General features: G+C 41.9%; 1 protein-coding gene across 1 annotated transcript in view; it reads left to right on the top strand.

Moving 5' to 3' along the window:
- The window catches only part of NCKAP5 (NCK associated protein 5), a gene marked incomplete at both ends in the record, with an annotated part of 755695 nt that overhangs the window by 655141 nt on the left and 84907 nt on the right, over positions 1-15647 (top strand). Inside the window, one exon of the mRNA XM_080918408.1 lies at positions 2902-2980. Coding sequence (XP_080774534.1) covers positions 2902-2980 — 79 coding nt within the window. The remainder of the gene's footprint in view (positions 1-2901; positions 2981-15647) is intronic.

Genomic DNA, 15647 nt, shown 5'->3' with positions numbered 1-15647 from the left:
GATGTACAGAATTCCAGATGAGGAGTTCCCTAAATATAGAGTTCAATTGTGAAATTACACATGTCTATCTTTTGGAATGCGTTGGAGTCTCACTTTTGCCTCTTCTGACTTTTGCCAATTCATTTCCTCCTGCCTTTCTGATAGTTCAAGTTAGTCATGATGAAGGCAATGGTATTTAATAGCTGCATACTGCCATCTGATATCAAGCAGCTCTTGAGTCCTATGATGGTCATGGGTTAAAGATACATCCTTAGAAGATGAAAATGTTAACACTTGAGACTTTAAAGGTAGTTCAGTCAGTAAATTGCTCAAAGACCAGAATTCAATTCCCATAAGCCACATAAAACACCAGGCATGTTAGCATGCACCTGTAATTCCAACACTGGGAAGGTCAAGACAGCTGGCCACACAGCCTAGCCTAGTGAGTGAACTCTGGGACAATTCTGTTATAAAAATAAAGAGGTGGCCAGCACCTGAGAGAAAGGGCACTTGAGCTTCTGAGGTTGGTATCTGGCCTCTATAAATGATACTTGTGCACATGAGTGTAAATGCATGCACATGCATGTGCCCACATGCCCACACACAACTCTAATACTAGCACTAACAGTAACACTGATACAAAGAATAAACCCTCACTGAAACCACAGTAGTTAGTCAGAGCCCACCTTGCACTGTCTTTGGCAAATTTCCTATCTTGACCTAGAGTTTTCTCACCTCCTACCTGCTGCATGATCCAGAGTGAAAATTAATTTAAACTGGGGCCTATGAAAACATAATTAGGAAAAGAATCTGATGCCAAAATAAAGCATGCCCCTGATTTGAATACACAAATAGTTTTAAATAATACATGCTCTCTGTGCATTGCAGTCTGTCGGTGTAGAGGAATAGAGCTATGAATATGTCCTTCTCTGATACTGCCCTTTTCTCAGCTTGTACTTCAACAAGAAGACCTTTCAGATCCATAGCCATTACCAATACCCCTTGGCAGATGCCCTTTATAGATCAATAAGCCTGGGGTGAGTCTAGAAGCCATCTAGAGCATAGTCATAAACTGTAAATAGTTGTTTTTATCCCATTAAGTTTTGAGAGCTAAATCTAGCCCCCGGGGCCAGCACGCAGATAAATGACTTTCTACAACATTTGATGTAAGATAATGTTTTTATCATATTCTGCCTGAGTCCCTGGGCAGATCCCCCAGCAGCATTGTGCCATTCATGCTGTAGTTGTCAGCTGCCCGATTGTCCAGCTGTGAGATAGCTTATAGGAGCTGTTGTGTGGGTTGTCATTTCTTTGGGGACCTTGGCGGTTTTGATATTGAGACCATGTCCACACAGATGTAATGGCATAGAAAGTGAGAACCATGATGATCCCTGTAAATGGATACCAGTGTCTTGTCTGGCTTTCAGAGTTTAAATCTCAGCTCCTCCATTTCAATAGTAATGTATCAACCCTACATAAGACCCTGCCTTTTCAGTGTGCATCCTTTCTGAACACAGGAGTGTTCGGGGCAGCAACATTCCCTAGCATCAGGTCAGACATGTTAGGCCTATGTGTAAAGTGCTTGCACAGCTCCTGGTACATACAATGCAGGTGTTGGCTGGTTTTATTTATTTGTATGTTGTGGGGAGAAGGAGCTACATGCATCCCGTGTGAGCATGCTATAAAGATTAGAGGTCAACATTAGTTGTCCCTCCCTAGGGACTTTGCATTGTTTTTTAGACAGGATCTCTGACTGACATAGGGTGGGTGGCCAGTGAGGCCCTGGGATCTTCCTGTTTCTATTTCCACAGTGATGGAATTTTAAGTTAAAACCCCATACCAGCACACACGGCTTTCTTACATCGGTGTTGAGGGATCAAACCCAAGCCATAGTGCTTTTATGTCAAGCACCTTATTTAGTGGTTCATCATCCCAAACAAGTCAACTATTTCTATAATTGGTGTTGTAGATGTCCCACTGTTAGATTAGAAAGCTGATGTTTCAGTATTACTCCTGTGTTACTACTTAAGACACATATGCTGAGCTTAAGGAACGTCCCTGCCCTCAGAATTCCCATCTATAAAATACAAAGACTTGATGGGACTCTCTCTAACATGCCTTTTGTGACATTTCCATCTGGAGATGGAGGAGTTTTTCTTTTGTTTTGTTTGTTTGTTTGTTTGTTTGTTTGTTTTTGAGGGTTACCTATATCTCAGGCTGGCCTCAAATTCCTTAAGTAGCTGAGGATGACCTTGAACTTTTATGGTCATGCTTCTACCTTATGAGAATTAGGATTTTATGAACCCAGGGGTTCAGGCATGCTAAATGATCCCCCTACCTCCTACCAACAGGAGGAAATGTTTTGAATATGATACTTGCAAATGTGTTGTTGGTCGGGTTTACTGAGCACACAGCAGTCTCCTCTTTTCGTTATGGAGAGAATGGGGAAAAGACACTTACTTAGAGAGAATTATATTCTAGGAAAGCGTCATGCAACCTGATTATAATTCAAATATAGTCCCTTATTCTTATTAAAATAACTTATAGAAAAAGTTTGTGACACAAGAGGAGTTATAGCTCCTTAGACTTTAATGTTTCCTAATACCCCGGTGTGAATTATTCTATTATAAAGTTTTAAAACCAAAGCAGTTAATCTTGAAATCACACATAGAACCAGGGACCCTGTGAGTCCTGCAGTTCAAAGCTGGGGTTGTTGTAATTCTGGAAATGGGCTCTCTTAATTAAAACCTGAAATGAAGCCAGATAATAAAGGCAAAGTAGAATAAAGTATACAAACCTGTTCATATTTCCATGTAGGTGTGTACATTCAACATAATTATTATAGAACATGCCATTGTTATGAAGATTGCAAAAGATGTGATGGAATAATGACTAAGAACTTCTAGTATCTTCTTGTTGCAGGGGACCGAGGGCGATGAAGATGTACGAGAGGATGAAGAAGATAGAGTTTCTGACTCTGCACTCCAGAGCCACATGATAGGTAAACATCCATGTGTTATTTGATTGTCTCTCACTTTGATGCATTCTCTTAGTGCATTTCTAGAGGCTTTGTCTCATGCAGCCCATGACTACAATAGTTCTCACAAAGGTTGTCTCTCTCACAAGGTTGACTCTCTCACAAGGGTTGTCTAAGTGCATGAAAAACAACAGGTATCTATGTCACAATTCATAACAGTAGCAAACTTACAGTTATAAGGTAGCAAAGAAATAATTTTATGGTTGGGAGTCACCACATGAGAAACTGTGTTGAAGGATCACAGCTTTGGAAAGGTTAAGAATGACTACTCTACCAGATATGAGGTGGTACTTTTTTCTCAAAGAGGTTAGATATTTTATTAGTCACTTTTCCCATCGCCGTGACATAATGCCTGATAAAAGCAACTTCAGGGAGCAAGGGTTCATTGTGGCTCACAGTTCGAGGGCACAGTCCATCTTGGTGGGGAGGGCATGGCAGCAAGAGTGTGAGGCATATGACGTTCATATGACGTTCACAGTCAGGAAGTAGAGAGATGAATGTCTCTATTGCATTCACTCTGAGACCCCACCATAGCATGGTGCTGCCCATTTTAATGTAGGTCCTGTCACCTTAATAACCTACTCTAGATAATTTCTTATGCACACGCTCAGAGCCTAGTCTGAGCCAGAGGACATACTCAGAAGTTTGTCTCTGTTGGGATGCTAGTACCTGTCAAGCAAATAGTACAAATCATCACACATGCTAACCTAAAACCAGTAGATTGGGCCTGGGCCTGGGGCTAGCATAATTGATGGCGTCCTTGCTTGCCATTGACAAGGTCCAGGGTTTGATGCCAACTACCACGAAAGGAAAGCAAGCAGAAACAGGAAGCCATACTGTTTCTGAGGTCTTGGAGTCACACTGTGGATAGAACATTGGTGTTTTCAAGGCAATACGGTGTGAGCCGAAGAGGAGTCTGTGTTTCTGTTATATAAAGGGAGTCAACACTGGGAACCAGTACTTATTTTTCTAAGGAGAGAATCAATTCTCAGAAAATCCCTTTATAGAATAATCTCAAGAAGCAACTAATACAGGAGTCTATTATTTAAATATACGGGGTGGTTGCTTTCTGAAATGGGACATTTTTTTTTAAATTGGTTGCTTCATATAAAGAACTGTCTTAGTTTCTTGTCTGCTGCTATAATAAAATGATCTGATGTACTTCACCATGAATGCAGCATAAGAGGAAACAGGTTTATTTATAGAGCTCATAGTTCAGAGGAGCAATCCATCATTGTGGGGGAGGGGGCAGTCCCAGCAACAGCACCTGGAGACAGTTGATCACTTATATTTCAAGATGATTGTAATGAAAGCATGAACATTTCCCAGCTCTACTTCTCCATTTGTACAGTGTAGGGATACCCACAGAATGCTCCAGCCCTCAGATAAGATGGATCTTTCCACATCAAGTAAAGTAATCAATATACTCCCCCATGGGTATAAACAGAGACAAGTCTTCCCAGATAATTTTGTCAAGATTATTCTGTTAAGTCAGAAAATTAACCGTAATCATCATAAGAAACAAATACAAGTAAATTCACCTGCCAAAGCCTTCAACACAATTTTCTTTTCATCATTTCCATCAAAATCCCTAAATATAGATAGACCTGAATTAACTTCAACTTGTTAGGTGTTTTTTTTTTTCTTAATAAAGAAAAAAAAATACAATTATTCAGAAAACCTCATTCAGCTAGCTAAGGTAAAAATGAGGCCACAAGGACACAACAGTTAGCTTCCTGATCCCAAATCCCTGAAAGCTCTTCAACCCTAAAACCAGCCCAATTGTATTTCTTAAAGTTGTACACACCACCGTATATAAAAGAAAACATGTGCCCAGTGAAGTGGGATTCAAGGGCTGTTTTTTCAACCCCTGTCAGGAGACCATGATGGAGGAAATATCTGTGACTCGCCTCTTTGTGGGGAGACTGAAGAAGTAATTTTCAAATCCATAGACTACCTTGGGCACTTGTAGCATTCACTGTTCTTCAGGAGACACCAGGGGCTGGGAACTTGCATGTGCTTGTCACCTTGATGTGCAATGATGGAACAGATTGCTCTAGGAGTAGCAGAATGACCGTTGTCTTTTCTTTTTGCTCAGCTAAAACACCCTGACAAAAGCAACTTAAGAGGCAAAGGGGCTCAGGGTTTGAGGGCACCGTCTGTCATGGCAGAGAAGACACAGCAGTGGGGGCTTGAGGCAACTGATCACAATGTATCTGCCATCACATGTAGTGGAGCAATGACTGTATGCATGCTAGTGATCAGCTCTTCAGCTCCTTTCTTCAGTTTGTACAGCCCAGGATCTCCTGCCCAAAGGATAGTCCTAACCCACAACTAAGTTGGGTCTCCTACACCAATTAACATGCTCAAACAATCCTCCATGAGCATGCTCAGAAGCTTTGCCTCCCAGGAAATTCTAGACTCTGTCAGGCAACAACTAGCAGTAACCATCACACTGAATATTAAGTCCTAAGACATGACTCCCTTTGAGAGTGGCTAGTATCCAACAACCTGTGCATTGCTTTCACCAAGATGCCCTAACCAGACAACTCCCAGCACCCCCTGTTCTGAACGGTATATATTTCCAGCATCCCCAGCCGTCTCCAGCAAACTATAATTTATTGTATGTCTCAGAGTGTTGTTGTCCCCATTCAGCTTAATGAGACTGGCACACAATTATTATTCTTTTCATTTGTAATTAGGAATACAAAAGTCTTCACAAACAGCTGAATGAGTGTACTCTGAATCAGATTATTATTCCAAGACATCCTTTTATTATGGTTGTCAGTGTGAAGGGATTTAATTGGTACCAGTTCAGCATAGTTAGCTAATGTGCAAGTTAAACATTATTTAACAGCCTTCAAGCACGGTCGTCTGTAAAGGCTGGCTGAGTCTCCATTTTCCCCCGTAATGAAGTTCTTGGACCTCTAAAAATAAGAAAGAGATAACATCAGGCAAAAGATTCAGTTCTATGACAGAGCACATGCCAAATGTGCTCAAGGTTCTAGGTTCAGTTCCCATCATTACAAAGTTGGGATGAGGTTAAGAAGGACCAGGAGTGTAGTTCAGTTGGCAAGAGTGTTTGCCCTGTAGACAGAAAGCATTGTCTTTCTTGAGTACAGCATACTGCTGTACTCAAGGTTCTTTCTTTTTTTCTTTTTTCTTTTTCTCTTTTTTGCTACATAGTGAGTTTAAGGTCAGTTTGGAAAACAATAACAACAAAAGCAAAAAAAAAAAAAAAAAAAACAGGAAAAAAAGGAGAAGCAGTAGCAACCCAGACATGCACTCACACACATATGTATATACATACAAGTACCGTTACATACTGCTTCTTGTTTTGTCTTTACTTTCAGTAATAGATGACTTTAATATTTGAAAGATTAGAGGGCTTGTTGTTGCTACCCTCTGAAACTTTATGTTCCTGTACCGTCGGCAATACCATGGAGGTCTCCTGTTTTCAAATCCCTTGCCTTGGGCTGCAAACTAAGTCCTGCCACTCTAGGCATCCCATTTCCATTGAAACAAGAGGTACGGAAAGAGTAGAAGTTCCCTGGGTTCCCGGTAAGCCTTGTCTAATAGAGTCCCAGGGAAATGGATCATACAGCCAACCATCGCTGCAAAGGATGCTGGGAACTGCACACATTGCTTTCTAATTTCTGTTTTGAAGTAGCAGAGGCAAAAGATTGATACTAACTCTGAGCTAGCCATCAGTAGGAACATTTTTAATGGTTCTCCCCATCTGAGACTAGATGAGAGTCACTAATGTTTATATCTTTTCTTTATTTCTTCACAGGGAGTGCGAATATATTTTTTCTATGCTGAACATCCTAAGCAGAGTATTATATATTTTGCAATATTTTATAGCCATGATATAATATTTTCAGTAACAGTACCTAAACCGTATGTGTCTCTTCCAAACAAATATGAACAGATATGTTTTCAACATAGAAAAACAACCAAGGAATTATGGCCTGAAAGTTTGTGTTTCTGTCAGGATGACTGTGTTGGTTTAGTCAACGTGCCATGAATTGAGTAGAAAACAAAATATTGTTAATGAAAACTGTATCTAAATTGAAATTCCAGATTTATAAATTAAGGGGCTGAAGCAATAGCTCAGTGATTAACTCTTTTTTAAAAAGACGTATTTATTATATATAAGCACACACCATACACTTCAGACACACCAGAAGAGGGCATCAGATCCCACTACAGATGGTTCTGAGCCACCATATGGTTGCTGGGATTTGAACTCAAGGACCTCTTAGAAGAGCAGTCATTGCTCTTAACCAATGAGCCATCTCTCCAGCCCCTAGTGATAAACTGTTAAACACACTGTTCTCACAGAGGACTGGTGTCCAACTACCAGCACCCACATTGAACAACTCAGATCTATCTGTAATTTTCCACTGCAGGGTATCTGATTTCTCCTTGCTTAAGTACTGTTCTTACACAAGCCTACACTCATGCAGATATGCATACACATGCATAAGTAGAAGTCAAATTCTACATAGAATTTTGCAAATTAAGTAAAATAAAGACACTAGATATTTAAAAAAATAATTCTAGTAAATGTCAGACTTTGTGTTAATGAGCAACAAAAAAAATGGCTGGCCTAATTTAATAGATGCTCTAGCATAAATGGTTTTCTTTCCTCTCTTTTTAACTATGACAGACTGATCCTGTGCATTAGCCTAGTTGTCTGCTAATGTTAAATACTCTCAAAAAATTGAAATACTATTGTTCTATGTTGAAATTACCAACCAATGGGAATAGACAGTTTAATTGATGAAGTTCTTGCTTAGGTTTACTCCCAGAACCCATGTCAAACAAACAAAAACAAAGCAAAACTGGTGTGCTAATGCATACTTCTGTCTCATTAGAAGAAAAGCACAGATGTGCACATGAGAACATCTGCATCCTCAGATGAAGGTTGCATGGGCCCCATCTAAGCGCTCCACCATGCTATGTGTGCTTCTAGTCTCTTCTGTATAAGCTTTCCAATACCAGCATGGAAGACAGAGGACACTCTCTCCAACCATTCAGCTTTCTCTGGACAGCTATAGCGCATTACCTTGGAGCTTGCACTTGTAATATTTCATTAAATTTGCTGCTTGACAATTTCATATGTCTACACAAGGCATTCTGGTTGTTCCCACCCTTTTTCCTCTCCCTTACCTTCTCAGAACCCCAGGCATCCCCTTTCTCCCCCATGTCTTTAGGTATTGTTTGCTGACCCACTGATTTAGATCAAGGCCTTCTGTGTAAGCCGAGGTTTAGAACTGGCCATTCTGGCTGATGGGCTCTCTATTGGGGAAACAACTGAAGACAATGACTGCCCATTCCCAGGCATTCGTCAGTATCCAATAGTTCAGCAGGGAGGAGAGCTTCATAAGCTCCTCCCTGATCCACAGATATTCTTGCGCAGGCTCAGTACAGGCAGCCACAGCTGCTGTGAGATTGTATTAGTAATGGCTGTGTCATGCCCAGAAGACAACATTTCACAGGCTGTCTCCCCATTTTCCGGCTCTTATGTTCTTTCCTTTCCCTCTTCCATCATTCTCCCTGAGCCTGAGAGGCTTGGTGTGAAGGTCCTGTTTAGAGAGTTCTCTTTGCTATCTCAAGAGCTGCCATTGCCCTCGAGGGATCCCTGTAGGCCAGTGTGTTACCTCCTCTTCCTCCTTCCCCAGCCTGGGCTAAGGTACAGAGTAGGAGGTAATCAGAAGTCCCTTTGAGTGCCTTTCCTCCATGAGCCTGTGCTGTGCCTTTCCAGTTTCATAGGGTATGATTCTCTCATTCCTGTCTTCTCCTAGACTTTAGTTAATATGGAAAGAAAAGTTATGTCACTATAGAATCAGATTAAGCAGGACTCTCATATCAGGCATTTGCATCACACTACAGGAAATGTTTACCTGTACTTAAGAGCAGTTCCTGGAACTGATAAGTCTGAGGCATTCAAAGTATAACAAGCTGAAGAAGAAAAAAACAACTATCAAGCCTACCACGTAAAAAAGGGATATTTTTGCATAAACTTCCTTAAAACATAGAAGTGAAACAGAATTGTGCTGAACCAAGTAATGGTAACCTCAAAACAGCTTAGACATTTACCTATGGCATAGACTGATACCTGCACCCTTATCATTCGTCCACACAGCACCAAGCCTATTCTGCAGCCCAGTGCACAGTTCAGGGAAGGCAGAAGGGATAGAGGAGGCATAGGATGGATGATTGTTACTATGGAGATAGCTTTGCACCGTGTTCATACAAGGGAGAGTCAGCGCAGCAGCATCCTCACACGGAGGGAACAAAGGGCTTGGCTAAGTGCCAACATTATAGCCGCGGTTCCTTCCTTGTAAGAAGAAAGTAAGGTTATCCCACAGGCTCTTCCAGTGCCTTTGCTTGGATCAAGAACAAGAAGCAGGACAATGGTGCTTGCCAAATAATATCAAACCCCAGATAGAACATACTTAACCATGGGTGTCCATAGTGGATCTTATCGTCTGGATTTTGCTGGTCACATTTTCTGTTAACTCCAAGGCTGTGTTTCTCTACCCAGAAATACAAGAAGTAACTAAGAAGCTCTACCTTTCAGGGGTTGGAACAAGAGTAGACGTTTCTTGGTGTGTATTTATGTGTATGAGAAAAAAAAATTTGTGTGTGCTTGTGTGTGCATGACTGCATGTAATCACATGTGCATGAATGAACATGTGTGTAGAGTCCTCAGGCACTCCTGCATCTGTACATATGTGCACATAACACCTGCTCACACATCCATGTACACACCTGACCCTGCCAACCTAATTAAAATGAAAGGATTTTATGTTAAAGGCCACCAGGATTCCTGACAATGTATATATGAAGTCTACAGTGTTCTAGACATGTTTTAGCTGAATCCAAGAGGCAATTGCTAGAACAAATCAGGTGAGAACTCTGGCAGAAAGACAGAGGTAAAAATTGAGTTCCTAATGACATGTGACTGAGAAATGAGATAGAAACAGGGATGCCCTTGGCTTGAATAAGAGATGTGCATCAGAAATAACAACTGAGAATTTTTAGTAAATCCATTGTGATACAGAGCTGATCTAGAAACCTTTGAAAACATGCCACGGCACAGCTTTTACACATCAGTTCATTGCAGACAGACTCTTCACCACATGACTGTGTATAGATCTACCTTGTTGGGTTTTGGGTTTTGTTGTTGTTGGTTTTCATGTCATACTTTTTAGAGACCAAATCTTAACGTAACTCTGGCTGGCCTTAAACTCTGTGTAACTGGGTCCCTCTTGCCGCTGCTTACTGAGTTCTGGAATTTCAGGCAAGTACTACTATATCCGGTTGCCAGTGCTGTATACATGATGCTGGGGAAAGAATCCAAGCAGGAAGGGCTTCATGAATTCTAGGCAAGCAAACCCTCTGTTGTCTGAACTACATCCTCGGCCACCTTATTATTTTATAACATACCTTAACACTTCCTAATAGTGCTCCAATCACTCCAGTATGCTTTTTATTTTCTGTTAGTAGTTATCTAGACATTGTCAACCAAACTACAGCGGGCCATCTTTTCACATAGGTGATATTAAATGGTTTTAAACTCTCTAAAAATATTTTTTACTCTTTAAATTTTTCATTCATTTATGCTATGTACTTTGATCACATTCACCAAGCATTTTCTTCTTCCAATTCTCGCTAGTGCTTCTCACCTCATCTCCCTAGTGCTCCCCACCTCATCTCCCTAGTGCTCCCCAACTTAGTTCCCTAGTGCTCCCCACCTCATCTCCCTAGTGCTCCCCAACTTAGTTCCCTAGTGCTCCCCACCTCATCTCCCTAGTGCTTCCCACCTCAGTTCCCTAGTGCTCCCCACCTCATCTCTCTAGTGCTCTCCACCTCATCTCTCTAGTGCTCTCCACCTCAGCTCCCTAGTGCTCCCCACCTTAGCTCCCTAGTGCTCCCCACCTCGGCTCCTTAGTGCTCCCCACCTCGGCTCCCTAGTGCTCCCCACCTCGGCTCCTTAGTGCTCCCCACCTCGGCTCCCTGGTGCTCCCCACCTCGGCTCCCTGGTGCTCCCCACCTCGGCTCCTTAGTGCTCCCCACCTCATCTCTCTTGTACTCTTCACCTCATCTCCTGAGTGCATACCAGCCCATCTCACTCCAACTTTGTGTCCTCGTTTTATTGTTATTAATAATCCACTAGATACTTTCTTTAATAATTCATAGACATGAACCCAGACCTTAGTGATTCTAAATAAAAATCCTCATGTTTTGAAAATGGATAATGCCCCCAAAATAACTTATCAATATCAGTCTTAATTTCTTTCATCAGCCCCAAGGTAGAATGGGAGGAATGCGATTTACCCATCACCTTATCTCTGGCACAGTGTCGGCTCCACTCATTTTGCACAGGATCAGATAAGAGGATGCTTGCTTTATCTTTGCTCTGCCACCCTGGTGCAGCTAAAAGCTTTTCAAGAAGGGGGAGGGGCAGAATGGGCCGTGGGGTTAACAGGTTATGAAGCATTGTCCCAGCAACGCCAGAAGCACTGAATCAATTTCCAATATGTTCCTCACAGAGCTACAGTCCTATGCTCGGGAGATGTTATTGTTTGATTATAAAAGCAGGTGGAATTTGAAGAGACTTTCATGCCACCTTGACAAACAGTCTCTACCTGTAACTCGATTGTGTCAACTCCCAGATGGAGGCGAATTATGCTTTCGGGTGACTCTGCCTATCTGAAACTTAGCGTTGAGTTTCCTCAGCAAGAGCTCATCGGGAAGAAACTGGGACAGCCTGTGCAAGAACTTATTTGGAGTCAATCTTGGCCACTTCATTTACAAATGAACAAATTGTATTTTGGCCTATGTCATTTCTCTGACCGTCGGCCTACTCCTCAAAATGTCTCCTATGTTAAAAGCAAGCACAGATAATTCCAGTTTCAATCATATATTAAGGACACCCCCTTTCCTATGTGATATTTGCTTGGCACTGGAGACATGAATGGTCCACTGGTTAAGAGTGAGTGCTGCTTCCCAGAGGATGTGAGTTCAATTCCCTACACCATCATCATGCACTCTATAAGCACTTCAGATCTGGGGGACCAACTCCCTCTTCTAGACTTTGCCATCCATAACAGTGAACGTTAGGTTCAATGAGTCATTGTCTCAAAAAATAAGGTATAAAGTAATAAAGACACCTGAAGTCAACTTCTGACCCTCCACACACAACCACACAGATGTACCCACCTGTACATAAATCCATAGGGGCACATACCATATATACACAAACAATTTAAAACTTCCCAGTGCATCTCAGATACAGTGCCGTAATTTATTCATATTTCTGCCTTCTTAAATTAGCTTAGACATTAGTTAGTTAGGACTCTGTCATAATCCTTGAAAGGAGAAAGCATGAGGGAGGAGGGCTTATTTTGGCTTACAGTTTAAGGAGATACAGTCCACCATGCCTGCTCAACACTGCAGCAGGTACATAGTGTCCACAGCTGCCACCACCTGGGGACCACATATTAAACATCTAAGCCTATGGGAACATTTCTTATTGAACCAGCGCAATGTGTATTCATTGAGCAAGTCAATAGGTTTCATTCATTACTTTCTCTTACTTCAGTAATTTTCTCTTCTTCCATTACTTTTTTACCTTCTTTTCTTCCCACTGGTCTCTTTTTTTCCAAATAATCTCCCTTGAGCCTTCATGTATATTTAAATCAAGATTCCCTGTGTCTGAGTCTGGTTTATTTTGTTAAACATAATAGGATCTGTTATGTTTCCTTGCAAATGCCATATGTTCATTCTTCCTTATTGTTGAATAAATTATGTTTGTGTGTGTTTAGACATGTGTCACATGTTTATCCATCCATCTCAGGCAGAAAGACAAGTTTAATATTTACGTTAGTTACAATGTATATGTTGCTGAGACATAACACCTGATTAAAACTACTTAACAAAGGAAAGGTTTATTGCATATTGTAGTTTGCATGCAGTCCACTGTAGTGGGGAGTCATGGCAACAGGAGCATGAGGCAGCTGGTCACAGGGCATCCACAGTCAGCAAGCAGAGAGATGGATGATGAATGCCGATGCTCAGCTTGCTTTCTCCTCTTTATGCATTCCTGGATCCCAGCCTTGAAAGAGCAGCACACACACATTCTGAGTGGCTCTTCCTATCCTAACTAACCAGATCTAGAGGCTCCCTCATAGATAGGCCCAGAGGTTTGGTTCCACGGTGGTTCTCTGTCTCCTAAACTTGACAATCCAGGTTAACCATCACACATATCGTGGTCATTGTGAACATGCCACAGTCATCATGGCCATGCAGGCTTAGCCGCTACTTAGCGAAGGAGACTTTAGTGGGGAAGTGGAAGCCCTAAAGCACAGTGTTGGTGGTGAGTTTATGGAGTCGGAAAGTATGGACTTGGTACATTCATCTCTCTATCTCCACACCCATCAGCCGTAAAGAGGAAGACTATTCTAGAAAACTTCATGGCTTGTCTGGCTAAATACACTGAGTCTTCCCAAGAAACTGGGGTTACCTTTGAAGCTTTAAAATATCTATCAGTGTCCACGTTTAGTCTCTTTTTCCCATTAAGATGGTACATCAGTTACAAGATCCGAGGATATATTTTAAATCTTACAAAGCTTGTACCTCTGGTTCCTGGCAGATTCGACTTGGCCTGAACAGTCCTGTTAGCTCCACCCCCTTGCTAAGGGCTTTGCACGTTGGAAAATAAATTGACTGGTTTCTACTCTCACAGCTCTCATGCCGCCATTAGGAGACCTAAGGTCCAGTCCCTCCTTGCTTCCTACCCTATGCCATCTACCCCATGCTGTGGCTTTAAATAAATCCCCAGCTCCTCCAGAACCTCCATCCCCTTCATCTCCCAAAGGGAGAATGCAGTAATTGTATAAGTGCTGCTGACAGTATCCCCAGTGTTAGCAGGAGCCCAACTGGGGGTCTTTGCTGTTGTAGTTACTGTCACTAGGGGTTATTTAATGCCTAAGTAGCTGTGAATCCCATATTTCTGCTTGTTGAAGGCAGTCCCTGGACAGGTGTTATTGTCTTGCTCATATTTTACAGCGAGATGGCCACACCATTTGTGTAGACAACTAGACTATCTTAGGAGTGGAAAGGGTTTGTCATGGACATTTCTGGCTGTAAGCCTTACATGCCAGGAAGAAGGCTGGGTACCACATTTACTGAATGGATGAAATGACTGAGTCACCTGCATTCCAACACACCACATCTTACTCAGAGCCATCCCCATCTTCCCCTTCATACTCTTTCCCCCCAGGCTGCCCATGCCATGCTGCTTCACACCTTTGTTGAGTTACAGTTGGCAAGAAGACAGTGATGGGAAGCACTGTGCCTTCTCCACAGGTAGGAGTGAGTTACCTTCAGTCTCTGGTGCTCAGAATGGCAACGTTCTGCCATAAACAAGTCTCAGTTCAGCTACAAAATATTTATTAGGCTTTGACTCATCCCAGGCAGTTGTGCTGAGTTGTCCAGGAATGTGAAAATGGAGTCTGAATGAACTTCTCTTCTGATCTAATTCTGAACCAAGATCCTTATTTACATCCCCAAGCCCCCTTAAATTTAGTGGGAGATTGAATAATTCAATCTCTTGCCTTGATACTGGACTGCAAGGAAGGTTCAGTTTTCATAGATGGCTTAGAACCTGGAGGTTATCCTCTCCTCCCCTTAGACATTGCCACAAAGGCTTCATCCCTGTAAAGAGACTTGTCGTTGTAATTGATCAAGAAATCACCTTGTTTGTAGTTCCTCAATAATGTGAACTTATTCTCCCTGACATCCTGGAAAAGACAAATAATTTCTTTAAACAGTTGGCACGTGGAGACAATGTTTAAATGCGATCATTGCCGCTGTTTACTGCCCTACTTAGTCAGGGAGCTATTTGCATATTGGATTCTCATGAGCGCTCCTGAGTATGTGGCGTGAGAAGCTTAGCTGGGTGTTACTTTCTAATAAAACCCCACTGGAGATGGAGAGATGACTTCCTCTAAAACCTGCTTGTCACACAAGATATGAGTGTTCCTGAACCCCATAAAAAAGGACAGACACAGTAACAAATGCTTATAATCCCAGTGCTAGAGAGGTGGAGACAAGGCATGTGAGCCTATCTGAGAAGTTCCAAACAAAGGAGAGAGCCTGTCTCAAAAAAGCCAAGACTGACAGTGCCCAAGGCATGACCCAAGACTATACTCTGGCCTCCACATAAACACAAAAAATGCATATGCACATGCACATACATGAAAACACAGAGAGAGAGAAAGACAGATAGACAGAAACATGGGTTAATAAAGTTAGATGTGGTCATGACAGATGATATAACTATTTTTGTTTTGAAAACAGCAAAACTATATGCCCTATTTTTTCCACCTTAATAAAATGGTTGGGTAAATTGTCCTTTAAAGGATTTATTTTTTATTTTTTGTGTGCATCTGTGTAGATGTCTGTAGTTATGAGTGTAGGTGCCCTAGAAAGCCAGAGGAGGGGTTGCATCCTCTGGAGCTGAAGTTACAGGTGGATGGTATCTGTCAGACACAGTGCTGGGAACTGAACTTGGATCCTCTTCAAAACCTGTATCCACTCCTAACTACTGACCCAC

This window comes from Micromys minutus, assembly GCF_963924665.1.
Source record: "Micromys minutus genome assembly, chromosome: 6".
Classification (NCBI taxonomy): Eukaryota; Metazoa; Chordata; class Mammalia; order Rodentia; family Muridae; genus Micromys; species Micromys minutus.
The sequence above is the reverse complement of the archived record's forward strand: the minus strand, read 5'-3'. Positions and strand labels throughout refer to the sequence as shown.